The 13,791-nt window shown below is 46.2% G+C and overlaps 1 protein-coding gene across 1 annotated transcript in view; it reads right to left on the bottom strand.

Annotated features, from left to right (window-relative positions):
* The window catches only part of ADCY1 (adenylate cyclase 1 (brain)), a 136,412-nt gene that overhangs the window by 99,162 nt on the left and 23,459 nt on the right, over positions 1 to 13,791 (bottom strand). Inside the window, exon 3 of the mRNA XM_011946793.1 lies at positions 1,483 to 1,601. Coding sequence (XP_011802183.1) covers positions 1,483 to 1,601 — 119 coding nt within the window. The remainder of the gene's footprint in view (positions 1 to 1,482; positions 1,602 to 13,791) is intronic.

Here is a 13,791-nt window from a genome sequence, read left to right as displayed (position 1 = left end):
TCACCTCCATACTTCCACTATCACCTCCCCATCTCCACCATCACCTTCCCACCTCCACCATCACCTCCTCACCTCCACCATCACCTCCACACCTCCAATATCACCTCTGCACCTCTACTATCACCTCCACTATCACCTCCACACCTCCATCATCACTTCCCCACCTCCACCATCAGCCCCCACACTTCCACTATCATCTCCTCACTTTCATATCACTTCTCCAACTCTGCCATCACCTCCACACCTCCAACATCACTTCCACACTTCTACTATCACCTCCCCACCTCCACCATCACCTCCACACCCCCACTATCACCTCCATACTTCCATTATCACCTCCCCACCTCGACCATCACCTTCTCACCTCCATCATCACCTCCTCACCTCCACCATCACCTCCACACCTCCAATATCACCTCTGCACCTCCAAGATCACCTCCATATCTCCATCATCACCTCCCCAGCTCCACCATCACTTCCCCACCTCCACCATCACCTCCACACTTCCACTATCACCTCCACACTTCCACCATCACCTCCCCACCTCCACCATCACCTCCTAACCTCCACCATCACTTCCCCAACTCCACCATCACCTCTTCACCTCCATCATCACCTCCCCACCTCCACTATCACCTCCCCACCTCCACCATCACCTCTTCACCTCCATCACCTCCCCACCTCCACCATCACCTCCCCACCTCCACTATCATCTCCTCACCTGCATCATCACCTCCCTCCCCACCTCCACCATCACCTCTTCACCTCCACCACCACCTCCCCACCTCCACCATCACTCCTTCACCTCCACTATCACCTCCCCACTTCCACCATCACCTCCTCACCTCCATCATCACCTCCACACCTCCACTGTCACCCCTTCACCTCCACACCTCCACCATCACCTCCACACCTCCACCGTCACCTCCACACCTCCACCATCAACTCCACACCTCCATCACCCCTTCACCTCCACACCTACACTATCACCTCCACACCTATACTATCACCTCCACACCTCCACCATCACCTCCACACCTCCACCATCACCTCCTCACCTCCACCATCACCCCTTCACCTCCACCATCACCTCCCCATCTCCACCATCACCCCTTTACCTCCTCCATCACCTCCACCATCACCTCCACACCTCCATCATCACCTCACCTCCACCATCACCTCTACACCTCCCACATCACCTCCCCACCTCCACATCTCCACTATTACCTCCTCACCTCCACCATCACCTCCACACCTCCAATATCACCTCCTCACCTCTACCTATTACCTCCTCACCTCCACCTATCACCTCCTCACTTCCAACATCACTTCCCCACCTCCACCATTACCTCCACACCCCCATTCTTTCCCCACCTCCATCCATTCCTTCTCCACTTCTGTCATCACCTCCCCACCTTCACCATTACCTCCACACCTCAGTTTCCCAGGGTCCCCGCTGTGCCGGGTCAGCACCAGCCCTACCTCACATTGTCGTGCCTCTGGATGTAAATCTTGTGGAAAATCCTATCAGGGGGCTTCAGGAAGTCCTCCTTCATCTCCATGGCAACGTTCCGGGGCAGGAGGCTCATGAGGAGACGCTCCTGGACAGAAGAGAAGGGACCGGGTTAGATAGCAGGGCCCCCTCCCTCCACTCCTCCTCACCTCACCCTCCCCACTAAGGGTGTCTTGCCTCTGAGCCTGGGTAGGCACACGTCCGGGCCTGGACTGCCACTGAACAAGCAACTCCCTCCAGGAGCACTAGCCAGGGCTGGCACAGTCTCCCCAACACCCAGGCCTCCCTGCAGCGCCCCTCACATTACTCCCTGGGCACACTGCTGAGTCTTGACCTATGTTTCAGCGTACAGCAGGGTTACAGCTGCGAAAACACTGCTGTCTCCACCAGGGCCCCAACCTGGCCTCTCTCCCTCCCCCTACTGTTCCAACAACACCCCAGAAAGAGTCTTCCACATTGGCTTAAAGAAACAAGCTGTCCTCCTGAGGTACCCAGAAAGTACCCTTGTTCTTACACAGATAGGCGGCCTAGGGGACCATGTGGCATTCTTTCTTGGTTTTTGTCTTCTTATTTCTCCCTTAGCTGTGTAAGTCAAGCATTTTCTTTTTTCCCCCAAGAGAAAAGAATAAATGTTTGGATTTTTCAAAACAAACTATGCCATCCTGGAGAGTCTTTTCCCCTTCCTAGGCCTCAGTTTCCTTGTCTGGACTGAGGGAGTAAGTAGGACTTTGATTCTCATCCTCCAGTTGGATGTTCCCTGACCCCAATCCCAGCTGGCCCTTGACCTGTTGGGCACACCCCTATGTCTGAGAGACCATGTTCCAGAAATATAGTGTGAGGGTCCCCGACTCATCCCTCAGTCCCTCCCATGCCCCTCCCATCTGCTTTGAAAAGAAAAGCAAAAGAGCAGAGTTTAAATCCTACATAGAATCAGGTAGAACATCCCACTGACAAGCGAGGAAACAGGCTGGAGAGGGAAGAAGCCCCATCCCTCCCACCGCGCCCTCCAGCTCCGAGTCCCTCCACAGCGGCCTGCCTTGCTCAGTGCCAACAGCATTCCCTCCCTCCAAGGAGCCTCAGCAGGAGCCACGCAGGCACCCAGCACTGAGCTGCTTCTGCCTCCTCTCCATCCTCAGTCTCACAGGCCTGCCGGGCACAGCCCTGGGAGTCTCTCCTGCGTAGGCTACATCCCTGACCCAGGACCAGCCGCCATCCTGTGTGACTTTTTCAGAAGGAGCACAGGTGCCCAGATACCCTCACACTCAGGGGCCATAGGAGCAGCCACAGTGAAAATAGCCACCCACATTCCGAAAGCCCAGCTGGCCACAAGGGCCTCACTTCTCTGATCCACATGGGCAGATAGCGTTCCATGTGTGCAGCCCATTTTACAATGGGAGAACAAATTTGGTACACTTGAAGTTTCCCCTGGTAAGTTACTTCCACATAAACTCCGGAGGAGAAAGACCAGGTCCAACCCTGCCTGATGCCAAGTGGTGCTAAGTCTATGTCTCAGCTGCCTGAGTCCTGGCCCCAGAGTCTGTGGCCTGGAGGTGTGTCCTAAGCAAAGCCAAGGTCTACACTGAGAACCTGCCACTACCAAAGGTCCCACTGCAGTCCCCACCCGAGTCCTCACTATAGGCCCCAAGTAGCTCCCATGAAGCTCTGCCGCAGTCACCATGTGGCCTCCACCTTGGCGCCCACCTTGGCTCAGGGGATGACAATATCTGAGGAATCGAAAAATGCAAGATACTGAACTCCAAGGAGAACAAAAATGTGACAGGTGATGGGGCAGTATCCAGAGCCACAAGTGCTGATCCCAGGAAGGAAAGAAAGGCTGCTGGGAAGCCCCTGGCACACACCCCAACTTCCTGCACATGGTCCCCAGCATGGGAGACTGGAGCTCATGTGGACTACTCAGCTGTGGCATAGGGTGCTGCAAGAACCAGCTGTGGCAGAGTTACCCAGCCATCAGCTGGCTGTCCCCAGTAGCCCTGCTCCACTGCTGGCCTCACAAGAGAGCCCCTTATTTTCACTGGGGTTCTTGGCTACCTGGAATAAAGACCTATTTTCCAGCCTCCCATGCAGCTAGATGTGGCCAAGGAGACATAACTTGAAAGGTCATGTGGAAACTTTGGAAATGTTCCTTAAAAACATATTGTTCTAGCAAAAACCAAATAATCTTCATTAAAAACTGGGCAAAGGACATGAACAGTCACTTCTCAAAAGAAGAAATACAGGGAGCCAACAAACATGAAAAAATGCTCATTATCACTAATCATTACAGAAATGCAAATCAAAACCACCATGAGATACCATCTCACAACAGTCAGAGTGGCTATTATCAAAAAGTCAAAAAACAACAGATGCTGGTAAGGCCACGGAGAAAAGGGAACATTTGGTGGGAATATACTGCTGGTGGGAATGTAAATTAGTTCAGCCACTGTGGAAAATAATTTGGAGATTTCACAAAGAACTTAAAACAGAACTGCCATCAAATCCAGCAATCCCATTACTGGATACATATCCAAAAGAAAACAAATCATTCTACCAAAAAGGCACATACATGTGTATGTATATCACAGCACTATTTACAATAAAAGACATGAAATCAACACAGGTATGCATCAATGGTGAGCTGGATAAAGAAAATGTGGTACATATACACCATGGAATACTATGCAGCCATAAAAAAGAATGAAATGATGTCCTTTACAGTAACATGGATGCAGCTGGAGGCCACTGAAGTAACACAGAGACAGAAAACCAAATATCACATGTTCTCACTTCTACGTGGAAGCTAAACATTGGATACATATAGACATAAATATGGGAAGAACAGACACTGGGGACTCCAAAAAGGGGGAGACAGGGAAGGAGGGAGGCAAAGGTTGAAAACTAGCTATTGGGTACTAGTATCTGGGTTATGGGATCAATTGTACCTCAAATCTGAGTATCACACAGTACATTCACATAACAAACCTGTACATGTACCCTCAATCTAACATGAAGGGTAAAATTTAAAAAAACAAAACAGCTTGTCCCTCTTCCCTTCTTCTCCTGCTGTTGTTGGGAACACAGTCATAACAGCCAAATCTCCACCTACCACCTTGGTTTAGGAAGATGAAGGCAACACACTAGGGACACAGGTGGTGAGCTGGATGGAGACTGCTAAGGGTTTCATGGATCACACCTGTCGCACCACCATAAAGTGCCTACCCTGGAATGTATATGTAAGACAAAAAGAGCTATGTCACTTCTGTAAGCCACTGTCACATGACATTCCTAAGGACAACTGCATTTCCAACCAAAGGCTCAGCATTAGCTCCGTCCATTGGATTTGCAGCAGCACCTAAGCCAATATAAGTTAATAACCACAGACTAAGGTACAAACCCTTTCCCACAGGAAGCAAGCAGCCATCTGATAAGACTCAGCATTCATTTCTGATTAAAAAAAAAAAAAAGACGAAATAGCTCATTCACATTATAAAGATTCCACCTGAAATGCACATCCAATCTCAAAACCCTCAAGGCCCAAGCAGCAGTAAACATTAGTGCCAAGAACAGATCATATCAATAAGCTCTAGTCAACAAAATAATTTAAAAACCCAGAAATCAAAAGTATAAAAGCTAATATGACTATGGGTCATATAAAGTACCCCAGTGTCCTATGAAGGTTATATAAAAATCTTAACGCATTTATCTTGATTATCAAAATGTGACTTAAATGTACTCTTAACAAAAACTAGATATTTCAGCGACAATTGTGAAGACTCTACTTCTGGGAACATGGAGAAGTATTTTTCCCTATTCCTCCTGCTGAACACAACTGAAAGTCCTGGATGTTACACATCAAACAAGCAAGACTAAAAGTCAGAGAGAAGAAGGCAGAAATCTTGAGACCAAGAAACGACATAAAGGTGAGTTCCTGAGGTTTTTTTAGCCTCATATACGCCAGACTGAGAGCTGGAGAAGTGGTCAAGTCAGCAACACCAATGGGCACAGACCAAAGGAAAACACAACAAAAGCACCTCTCTTCAGCCAAAGGCCCAGGACTGGGCAACCTCACAAGAAGAAAACTTTCAGACATAAACCTACCTACTCCAGGCCAGAGACACTGAAAACTCTGTGCCCCAGCCCCACCCACTCCCAGAGTGAGCCAAGTCTTTCTTCTCCACCTGCTGGTAACAAGCATCCCCCAACTCTGAGTCAGTGGGAACCAAAGGGATCTCATTCTCCTCCCGCGAGCCAGGTGCTATTAGTGGGGACCATGAGGGACTAGAACCCTCACTCCTGCTCAGCAGTGAGAAGGAGCCCTCCCCACATGGTGTCAACAGAAGCCCAGTGTGGAGCCTAAACTTCTAACCCCATCTGGCAGTAAAGAGACAGCAGCCCCCCTTTCCTAGCCAGAGTCATGTCACAGAAAATCATCAAAAACAAAACGTCCAAATAACATACAGAACTTCATACATAACATTCCAAATGCTTAGGTTCCAGCAAACCATCACTCATCATACTAAGAACTAGAACAAGCTCACCAAGTGAACAAAGACAGTCAACACACATCAATACCAAGACAGATGCCAAAATAACTAATCAAGACTGTAAAGCAACCATCATAAGAATGACTAAATAAAGAACTATAAATGCACTTTAGAAACATAGATATAAAAATCTTTTACAAGATAGCAATTCAGTGATATGCAACAAGAAGTATATACCCCAAACACATGCGGTTTAATCCAGGGATGTAATGCTAATTCAAAATTGAAACATCAATCAGTGCTACATACCATATCAACAGAATAAAAAAAAAACACACATAGCAATTGATATCGAAAAAGAATTTGACAAAATTCAACATCTATTTATGATGAAAACTTTCAGAAAAATGAAAATAGAAAAAAACTTCGTCTTCTTGATAAGGAATATTCAGAAAAAGCCTACACCTAACATTATACTTAATAGTCAAACATTGAATGCTTTCACTGGGAACAAGGCAAGGATGTTGGCTCCCATTACTCATATTCAACATCTCATGGGAAAGTCTTATTAGTGCAGTAAGTTCGGAAAAGGAAAGAAAAGGCATACAGATTGGAAAGGAAGAAATACAAGTAATATGATGGTCTACATGGGAAATACAATGGATGTTACAAAAGCAGAAACAAAGAAAATTGTACCAAAAAGACTCCTAGAATAAATAATTAAGTTCAGAAGGTCACAGGATACAAGATCAATATACAAAAGTCAATTACATTTCTATATACTAGCAATAAACACATGGACACTGATATTTAAGACACAATACCATTTACTGCTGCTCAAAAATGAAATACTTAGGTATAAATCTAACAAAACATATATAGGACTTGTATGTTAAAAACTGTAAAAGACTAATTAAAGAGATCAGAGAAGATCTAAATAAATGGAGAGACATACCATGTTCATGGATTGGAAGACTCAACTTAGTAAAGATGTTAACCCTCTCCAAATCGATATACAGTTTTAATATAAATCCTATCAAAATCCCAGCAAATTCTTTAGTACCTATAGGCAAAATTATTCTAACACTTAAATGTAAAGGAAAAGGAATAAGACGACCTAACATAATTTTGAAAATGAACAATAAGGTAGAAGAAATCGGCTTACCTGATTTCAAGGCTTGTTATAAAACAAAAATAATCCAGACAGTGTGATGTTGGTTGACAGATAAACACATAAGACAATAAAACAGAATCTAGAATCTACAAATAGACCACACAAATATGTACAACAAATTTTTGACAAAGGTTCAAAAGTAATTCAATGGAGAAAGGGTAGTCTTTTCAACAAATGCTACAGCAACTTGACATTCATAAACAAAAAAAATGACTCTTCACCTAAACCTCATACCTTATGCAAAAATTAAATTAAAATATGTTATAGATTTAAACGTAAAAGATAAAACTTTTAGAAAAACACATAAGAACTAAGGCTAGGCAAAAAGTCTTTAGACTTGACACCAGAAGTACAAAAGAAAAAATTGGTGATTTAAACCTCATCAAAATTAAAAATATTTGCTCTCAAAAAGACTCTGCTAAAAGAACGAAATGATAAACTACAAGCTTTGAGAAAATATTCACAAAGCACATATCCAAAAAAGTACTGTTATCTAGAACATATAAAGAACTCTCAAGGCCCAGCAATTTAAAAAATCCAATTAGAAAGTAGGCAAAAGACATAGATATGTCGCTGGGTACATAAATGGTACAACCATTCTGGGAAAGTTTCACTATTTCTCAGTAAACTAAATAGGCAACTTCCATACGACCCAGCAACTGTACTTTTAGGTATTCGTGCCAGAAAAATTAGTACCTATGTTCACTCAAAAACCTGTGCATGAATGTTCATAGCAGCTTTATTCCTAATAGGCCAAAGCTGGAAACTACCAAGACATTCTTCAATGGGCCAACAATTAAACAAACTGTGAGATAGCCACACCATAGGATGCCACTTAGTAATAAAAAGACACAAATATTGATATATTCAACAATATGGATGAATCTCCAAATAATTATGTTGAGTGAAAAAAAGCCAATCCCAAATGTCTACACATTGTATGATTCCATTTATATGAACTATTTGAAATTACAGATTTATAGAAATGGGTTAACAGGTTAGTGATTGCCAGGTCTTCAGAATGAAGGTGTTGTGGAGGGAAGTGGGTGTGGCTATTTAAAGAGAACAAGAGGGATCCTCAGGGTGATGGATGTTCCATAACTTGGCTGTCCCAATGTCAATATCCTGGTTGTGGTATTGCTCCACAGTTCTGCAGATGTTGCCATTGGGGAAGCTGGGTAAAGGGCACATGGGATCTCTCTGTGTTATTTCTTACAACTACATGTGAATCTACAAGTAGTCAAAAATAAAAACAGTTTAATTTTAACTAACAAAAAAAGATTCTGAATACGGAGAAACTAGAGGCTTTGCATATTCCTGGTAGGGATGGAAAATGGTGCAGCCACTTTAGAAAAGAGTCGAGCAGCTCCTAAAATGCTAACCATAGAGTTACCATAAGACCAAGCAATTCTACTCCTAGGTATTTATCCAAAAGAAATGAAGATGTGTTCACACAAAAACTTGCACGTGATTTTTTATAGCAGCATTACTTATTATAGTCAGAGTGGAAACAACCCAAATATGTATCAACTGTGAACAGAAAAACAAAATGTGATCCATCCATACAGTGGAATATTATTTGTCCATATAAAAGAATGAAATACTAACACATGCTAAGATCTGGATGCACCTCAAAAACATTATGCTAAGTGGAAGGAGCCAGTCACAAAAGATCACCTATTATACGATTCCATTTGTATGAAAGGTCCAGAACAGGTAAATCTATAGAGACAGAAAATAAATTAGCAGGTACCTACATCTTGCTGGAGGGTAGGTGTGGGTATATATGGAGAGTGACTGCTAATGGATACAAAGTATCTTTGGGGGATAATAAAAATATCCTAAATTTAGATTATTGTATACTAATTTTCTATCATAAGATCATTTGACATATGTATGAAATAAGATTAATGTGTAATAAGATTAAGATTTTTGTATAATTCTATATAATAATAACTCTAAAATACAGGAAATAGCATTTAACTGAACTTTATTCAATTGAACAAAGTTTATTTAATTGAACTTTATGGTATATAAACTTAATAAAGATGTTTAAAAAATGGGAAAAAAATCACAACTGTAGTGGTTTGAGAAGGTGCTGTCCATGGGCTAGCCCTGTTTAAAAATCCATACTGCATCACTTAAATGGAAGTCTTCTTTCTCTTGATAAATTTCTTCACATGATGAGAACTCAAAATTGTTCCATTTACCTTGTTAGGATAACAAATTGAGTGTGTGCTTTAAATAGCTGCATATTATTTTTGGAATTCTGATTTAATAATGGCATCTGAGGAACAGCCAGGGCTCTGGGAGGGGCCAGCTCCATATGATGGAAGAGGGAGCTGAACTCAGGGATACAGGGCTTCCTGGACAGGGTGCAGGCAGAGGAGGAGGACGCTGAGGGTGACCTCCTATGCCTCTCACCCTGTGCTCTCCAGCTGTGACAGGCACAGACCTCAGGCTAGACCCTTGTTGGGGGCCATGAACACCCTGAAGCCCCCAAGTGGTCTTTACCACCCAGTGGATCTGCACTTCCAGCCCATATCCCCATCCTCTCCAAGCAGAAGGAAGGCAGAGCTCACGCTCACCAAAAGTAGTACCTGTGACCACCTCCACCTCAATTTGCTGCCTGAATGCCTCCTCCAGTTCCCACCTCCCTGCCTCTACCTGGCAAATCCCTACACATCCCTCAAAGCCCTGATCATTCTTGCTCTTCCCCGTAGTACATCCCTATTCAGTTCAGTCAAGGCCACCTCCTGAAGCCCTGGCACCGGTCACTTCTGAGAGCATCTCTATAGCCAGAACAGCCCTGGTACTCTCCGCCCTGCCCCAAGCCTGGTACCCTCCACCCTGCCCCAAGCCTGGTGAGTGTTCTCAGCCATGGTGTCCTCCATCCACACTGCTGGCGGGGTTCAGGGCCCTTCCCTTCTCCTAGCACCAACTCCAGGCAGGACATGTCTGGAAGGTGAGGGCCATCTCCACTTGTCCTCACCCATACCTCTCACCCCCAAGTTGACTGGCAAGGTCACAAAACATGTGTATGAGACGCACACACAAAGAGGCCACCGCTGGGAGTGCTGGGCCAAGGAAGCTATAGGATCAATTCCCCAATCACACTCTATCGCATTCATTCACTACACACCTATTAACGAGGACTGATGACTGCGCCTCTACAAGCCGTTGTTCTGCAAGGTAAAATCACCAACGAGACAAACCAGAAGGAGGTTGGAAAAAAACAAACAATAATGGCCTCTAAAGTTGTGGCAGTGCTGCAAAAAGGAGTCTCCTTCCAGGGTGGACAGCAGGCCCTGAGCAGAGGAGCAGGCTAAGGGTACAGTGTGGTCAGGTATAGATAGCACTGCCCCTCATCACCCACAACGAGCCACACTCAGGGCTGGTGGATCCAAGGCCTGGAGCCAGTCAGGGAGCTGCCCAGCCACAGTCCATCAGAGCCAGCTGAGAATCTGGCAGGATCCCCTCTCCTGCCTCCTGCCACATGCCGTTCAAGTAAGAGTGGGGATAGGGGAAAGGAAGGAAACCCAGCAGGAAGGGGCCGTCCCCCAGCCCAGGCCTGCTTGTCCACCAGCTGTACAGGGGTGGCAATGTGTACTTCTATTTGCACTTGGCCATCCAGGGAGCCCAGAGCTGGGCACTCACCACTCCAGGCACACTCATCCAGGACTCACATGCAGCATCTCCTTATTTTTAAATCATACACTTGACTTTTATTTGTAATAAAATAACATGTTGTTTTGTGGCTGCTATGGACTAAATAGACCCTCCCCTCCAATATTTATAGGTTGAAGCCCTAACACCCAATCTGGCGACTATATTTGAAGACAGGGCCTTTAGGGAGGTATTAAATTAAAATGAGGCAATTGGGTGGGCCCTAATCCAATGTGGCTGCATTCCTCTTCTCCTCCTAAGAGGAAATTAGGAGACACAGAGAGACACCAAGGGTGTGTGTACAGAGGGAAGACCATGTGAGGACACAGGGAGAAGATGGCCATCGGTAAGTCAAGGAGAGGGGCCTCCGATGGAACCAGCCCTGACAATACCCTGATCTTGGACTCTGCAACCTCCAGAACTGTGAGGAAACACACTTCTCTTGCTGCAGCCACCCTGTCTCTGTTACACAGCCTGAGCTGACCACACCAGCCCCGGGCTGCCTCCCTCCAGACTTCTGCCCATGAGAAAGACAATTTCTGTTTTGTTTAAGCCACCATTTTCCAGGTCAGTTACTAGCAGCCAAACCATATTCTAACTGACATGCTGTCCCAAGGGGCCACTTTACTCCAGACAGGCTCTCTGAGCTCTATCTTCTTCAGCGGGCAAGGTCAGAGCCTGCCTTCCCGTTGCTGCTCTCCCCAACTTGCGGCTCTGCTCCCTGGGCTCTTCCAGGAAAGCCCGGTGGGAAACTGCAAAGCTCTCTGCAGCCTGCAGCTGTGTGTGCCGAGTCCCTCACCCTGTCAGAGGTCCCCTCCATGGGTCACTTCATGTCACTATACTAGACATAGCTGGGCCCAGTTCCCTAGTAATCAGAGGGCCAGGCTGCACATGTAGCAGATCTGCCCTCTCCCTCACAGACCACCAGATGCCCACAGCACAGTAGATCCCATGTCCTCATCAGCATGGAGGTAGGTAGGCCCTGGTAGGCTCAGGGACCCTTCCTCTCCCAGCCACACCTGGGCTCTATATCTTGGCATGTGGCTTCTGAGCGTGGGCTGTTCCATCAGGGAGAACCAAGAAGACCAGTGTGTCCAGGAGCCACACGTTGGCCACCACCTCCATCTGCCATGCAGACTTCAAACAAACTAGGAAAAAGACAGATGTGGCAAGGCCACTCAAGATGGCTCACACCTTTAATCCTAGCACTTTGGGAGGCTGAGGCGGGCAGATCACAGGAGGTCAGGAGTTTGAGATCAGCCTGACCAACATGGTGAAAACCCATCTCTACTAAAAATATAAAATTAGCTGGGCATGGTGGCACATGCGTGTAATCCCAGCTACTCGGGAGGCTGAGGCAGGAGAATCGCTTGAACCTGGGAGGCAGAGGTTGCAGTGAGTCGAGCTAGTGCCACTGTATTCCAGCCGGGGTGACAGAATGAGACTCTGTCTCAAACAAATAAACAAAAAAAAAACCAGACACATGGGCAAACAACTAGGTCCGCACAAACCTCCTCATAGTACCCCAGGACATGCCAGAGAGCCTCCCACAGACAGTCCAAGGCGACAACCAGCTCTGGCATCTTCCTCAACAATATTGCAGCACTGGCCACAGAATGACAGGGAGGAGACTCTGGGATTCCCGGAGCTGATACAGAGCAAACTGTGACACACAAGCCACAAAAACCAAGCAGAAGGAGGTGACTGGGGGGCCCAATGTGGTGCTCCTGGAGAGCTAAGGAGACTGAAGAACCCAGCAGGCTGTGCCAGCCACAGGGGAACAGGATGCCTCAGCATGGAGCCAGATGTGTGACATCCATGCAGGAGGGGGATGCCCCCTGGTACCACTTTTGACGGTCCCCAGAAGAGATGCTAGCATTCAAGGCAGGAAGGAGGCTGGGCAGGGGCTGCTCCAGGAGGCCATGGAGCAGGTCACCTCCACTACCCAGCATATGACCAACAAATTGGGAGCCAGGAGCATTCTAGAACCTCTGATGCTGGCCACAAACACCTTGGACCTCAGTTCCACTTGCATGGGTGTCCTGGCAATGGCAGAGGGCTGACAGCACACAGGAGTCATGTCGCCCCGACCAGGCAGCATGCCCTGCCCCTCGCTCCTAGAACCTGGTGCATGAAACAGCAGCGGAGCAGGGACCAAGTGTCTACCTGACGCCCACCCAACCCACTTCAACACCAAGAAGCCAAACCGCTAATGAAAACAGGACTGAGAGAGAGGCTTTCCCCGCCGTCCACGTGACAGGCCTCTGTGAGATGTGGGAATCCGAGCTCTGTCCTCCATAATCACCAGCCAGCTTGACCTGGGCTCAGAGAGCGAGCTTTTCATGCTGTGACTGATCAAATTGGAATTGCGTTTTCCTTGAAGTTCTGTCTAACTCATCTGTAAAACCATCTGGGCTTGCTGTTTACTTTTTGATGAGCTTGAAAATTACTGAATCAATCTTTTTAATAATTACAGGATTTTTCAGGCTTTCTTTTTCTTTGGGGATCATCTTTGGTAACTCACACTTTTTCTGGAAATTTGGCCATTTTGTCTCTCTTCAAATATACTGGCATAAAATTATTCTCAGCATTTCCCCGTTATCTATTTTTAATCCCTGCTTTATCTGCAGCCCTTCTCATCCCTCATGCTCCTTATTTGTGTCTGCTCTTTTTCTTCTTGATCAGTCTCTCTAAGGCTTTTCTATTTCAAAAAACCAACTTTTGACATTTTTGTTCAGAAACAGAAAAAGCCCTGTTAAAAGAACCTTCACACCCCTTCGGAGCATTTTAGCTGGGTTATTTGTAAGCCTAAAACGTCTGTGTGAGCATTTTTCAGCTGAGGAAGTCTGTGGCCACGAAAGGAGGAAACAGCCACGTGGTTTCCTTGGAAGATCCCGGGCTCACCCTGGCTCTGCCACTGGCGACTCTGTTATTTGCTCCTTTATCTTTCCTGGGTT

Source organism: Colobus angolensis, unplaced genomic scaffold, assembly GCF_000951035.1.
Source record: "Colobus angolensis palliatus isolate OR3802 unplaced genomic scaffold, Cang.pa_1.0 Scaffold253, whole genome shotgun sequence".
NCBI lineage: Eukaryota > Metazoa > Chordata > Mammalia > Primates > Cercopithecidae > Colobus > Colobus angolensis.
The sequence above is the reverse complement of the archived record's forward strand: the minus strand, read 5'-3'. Positions and strand labels throughout refer to the sequence as shown.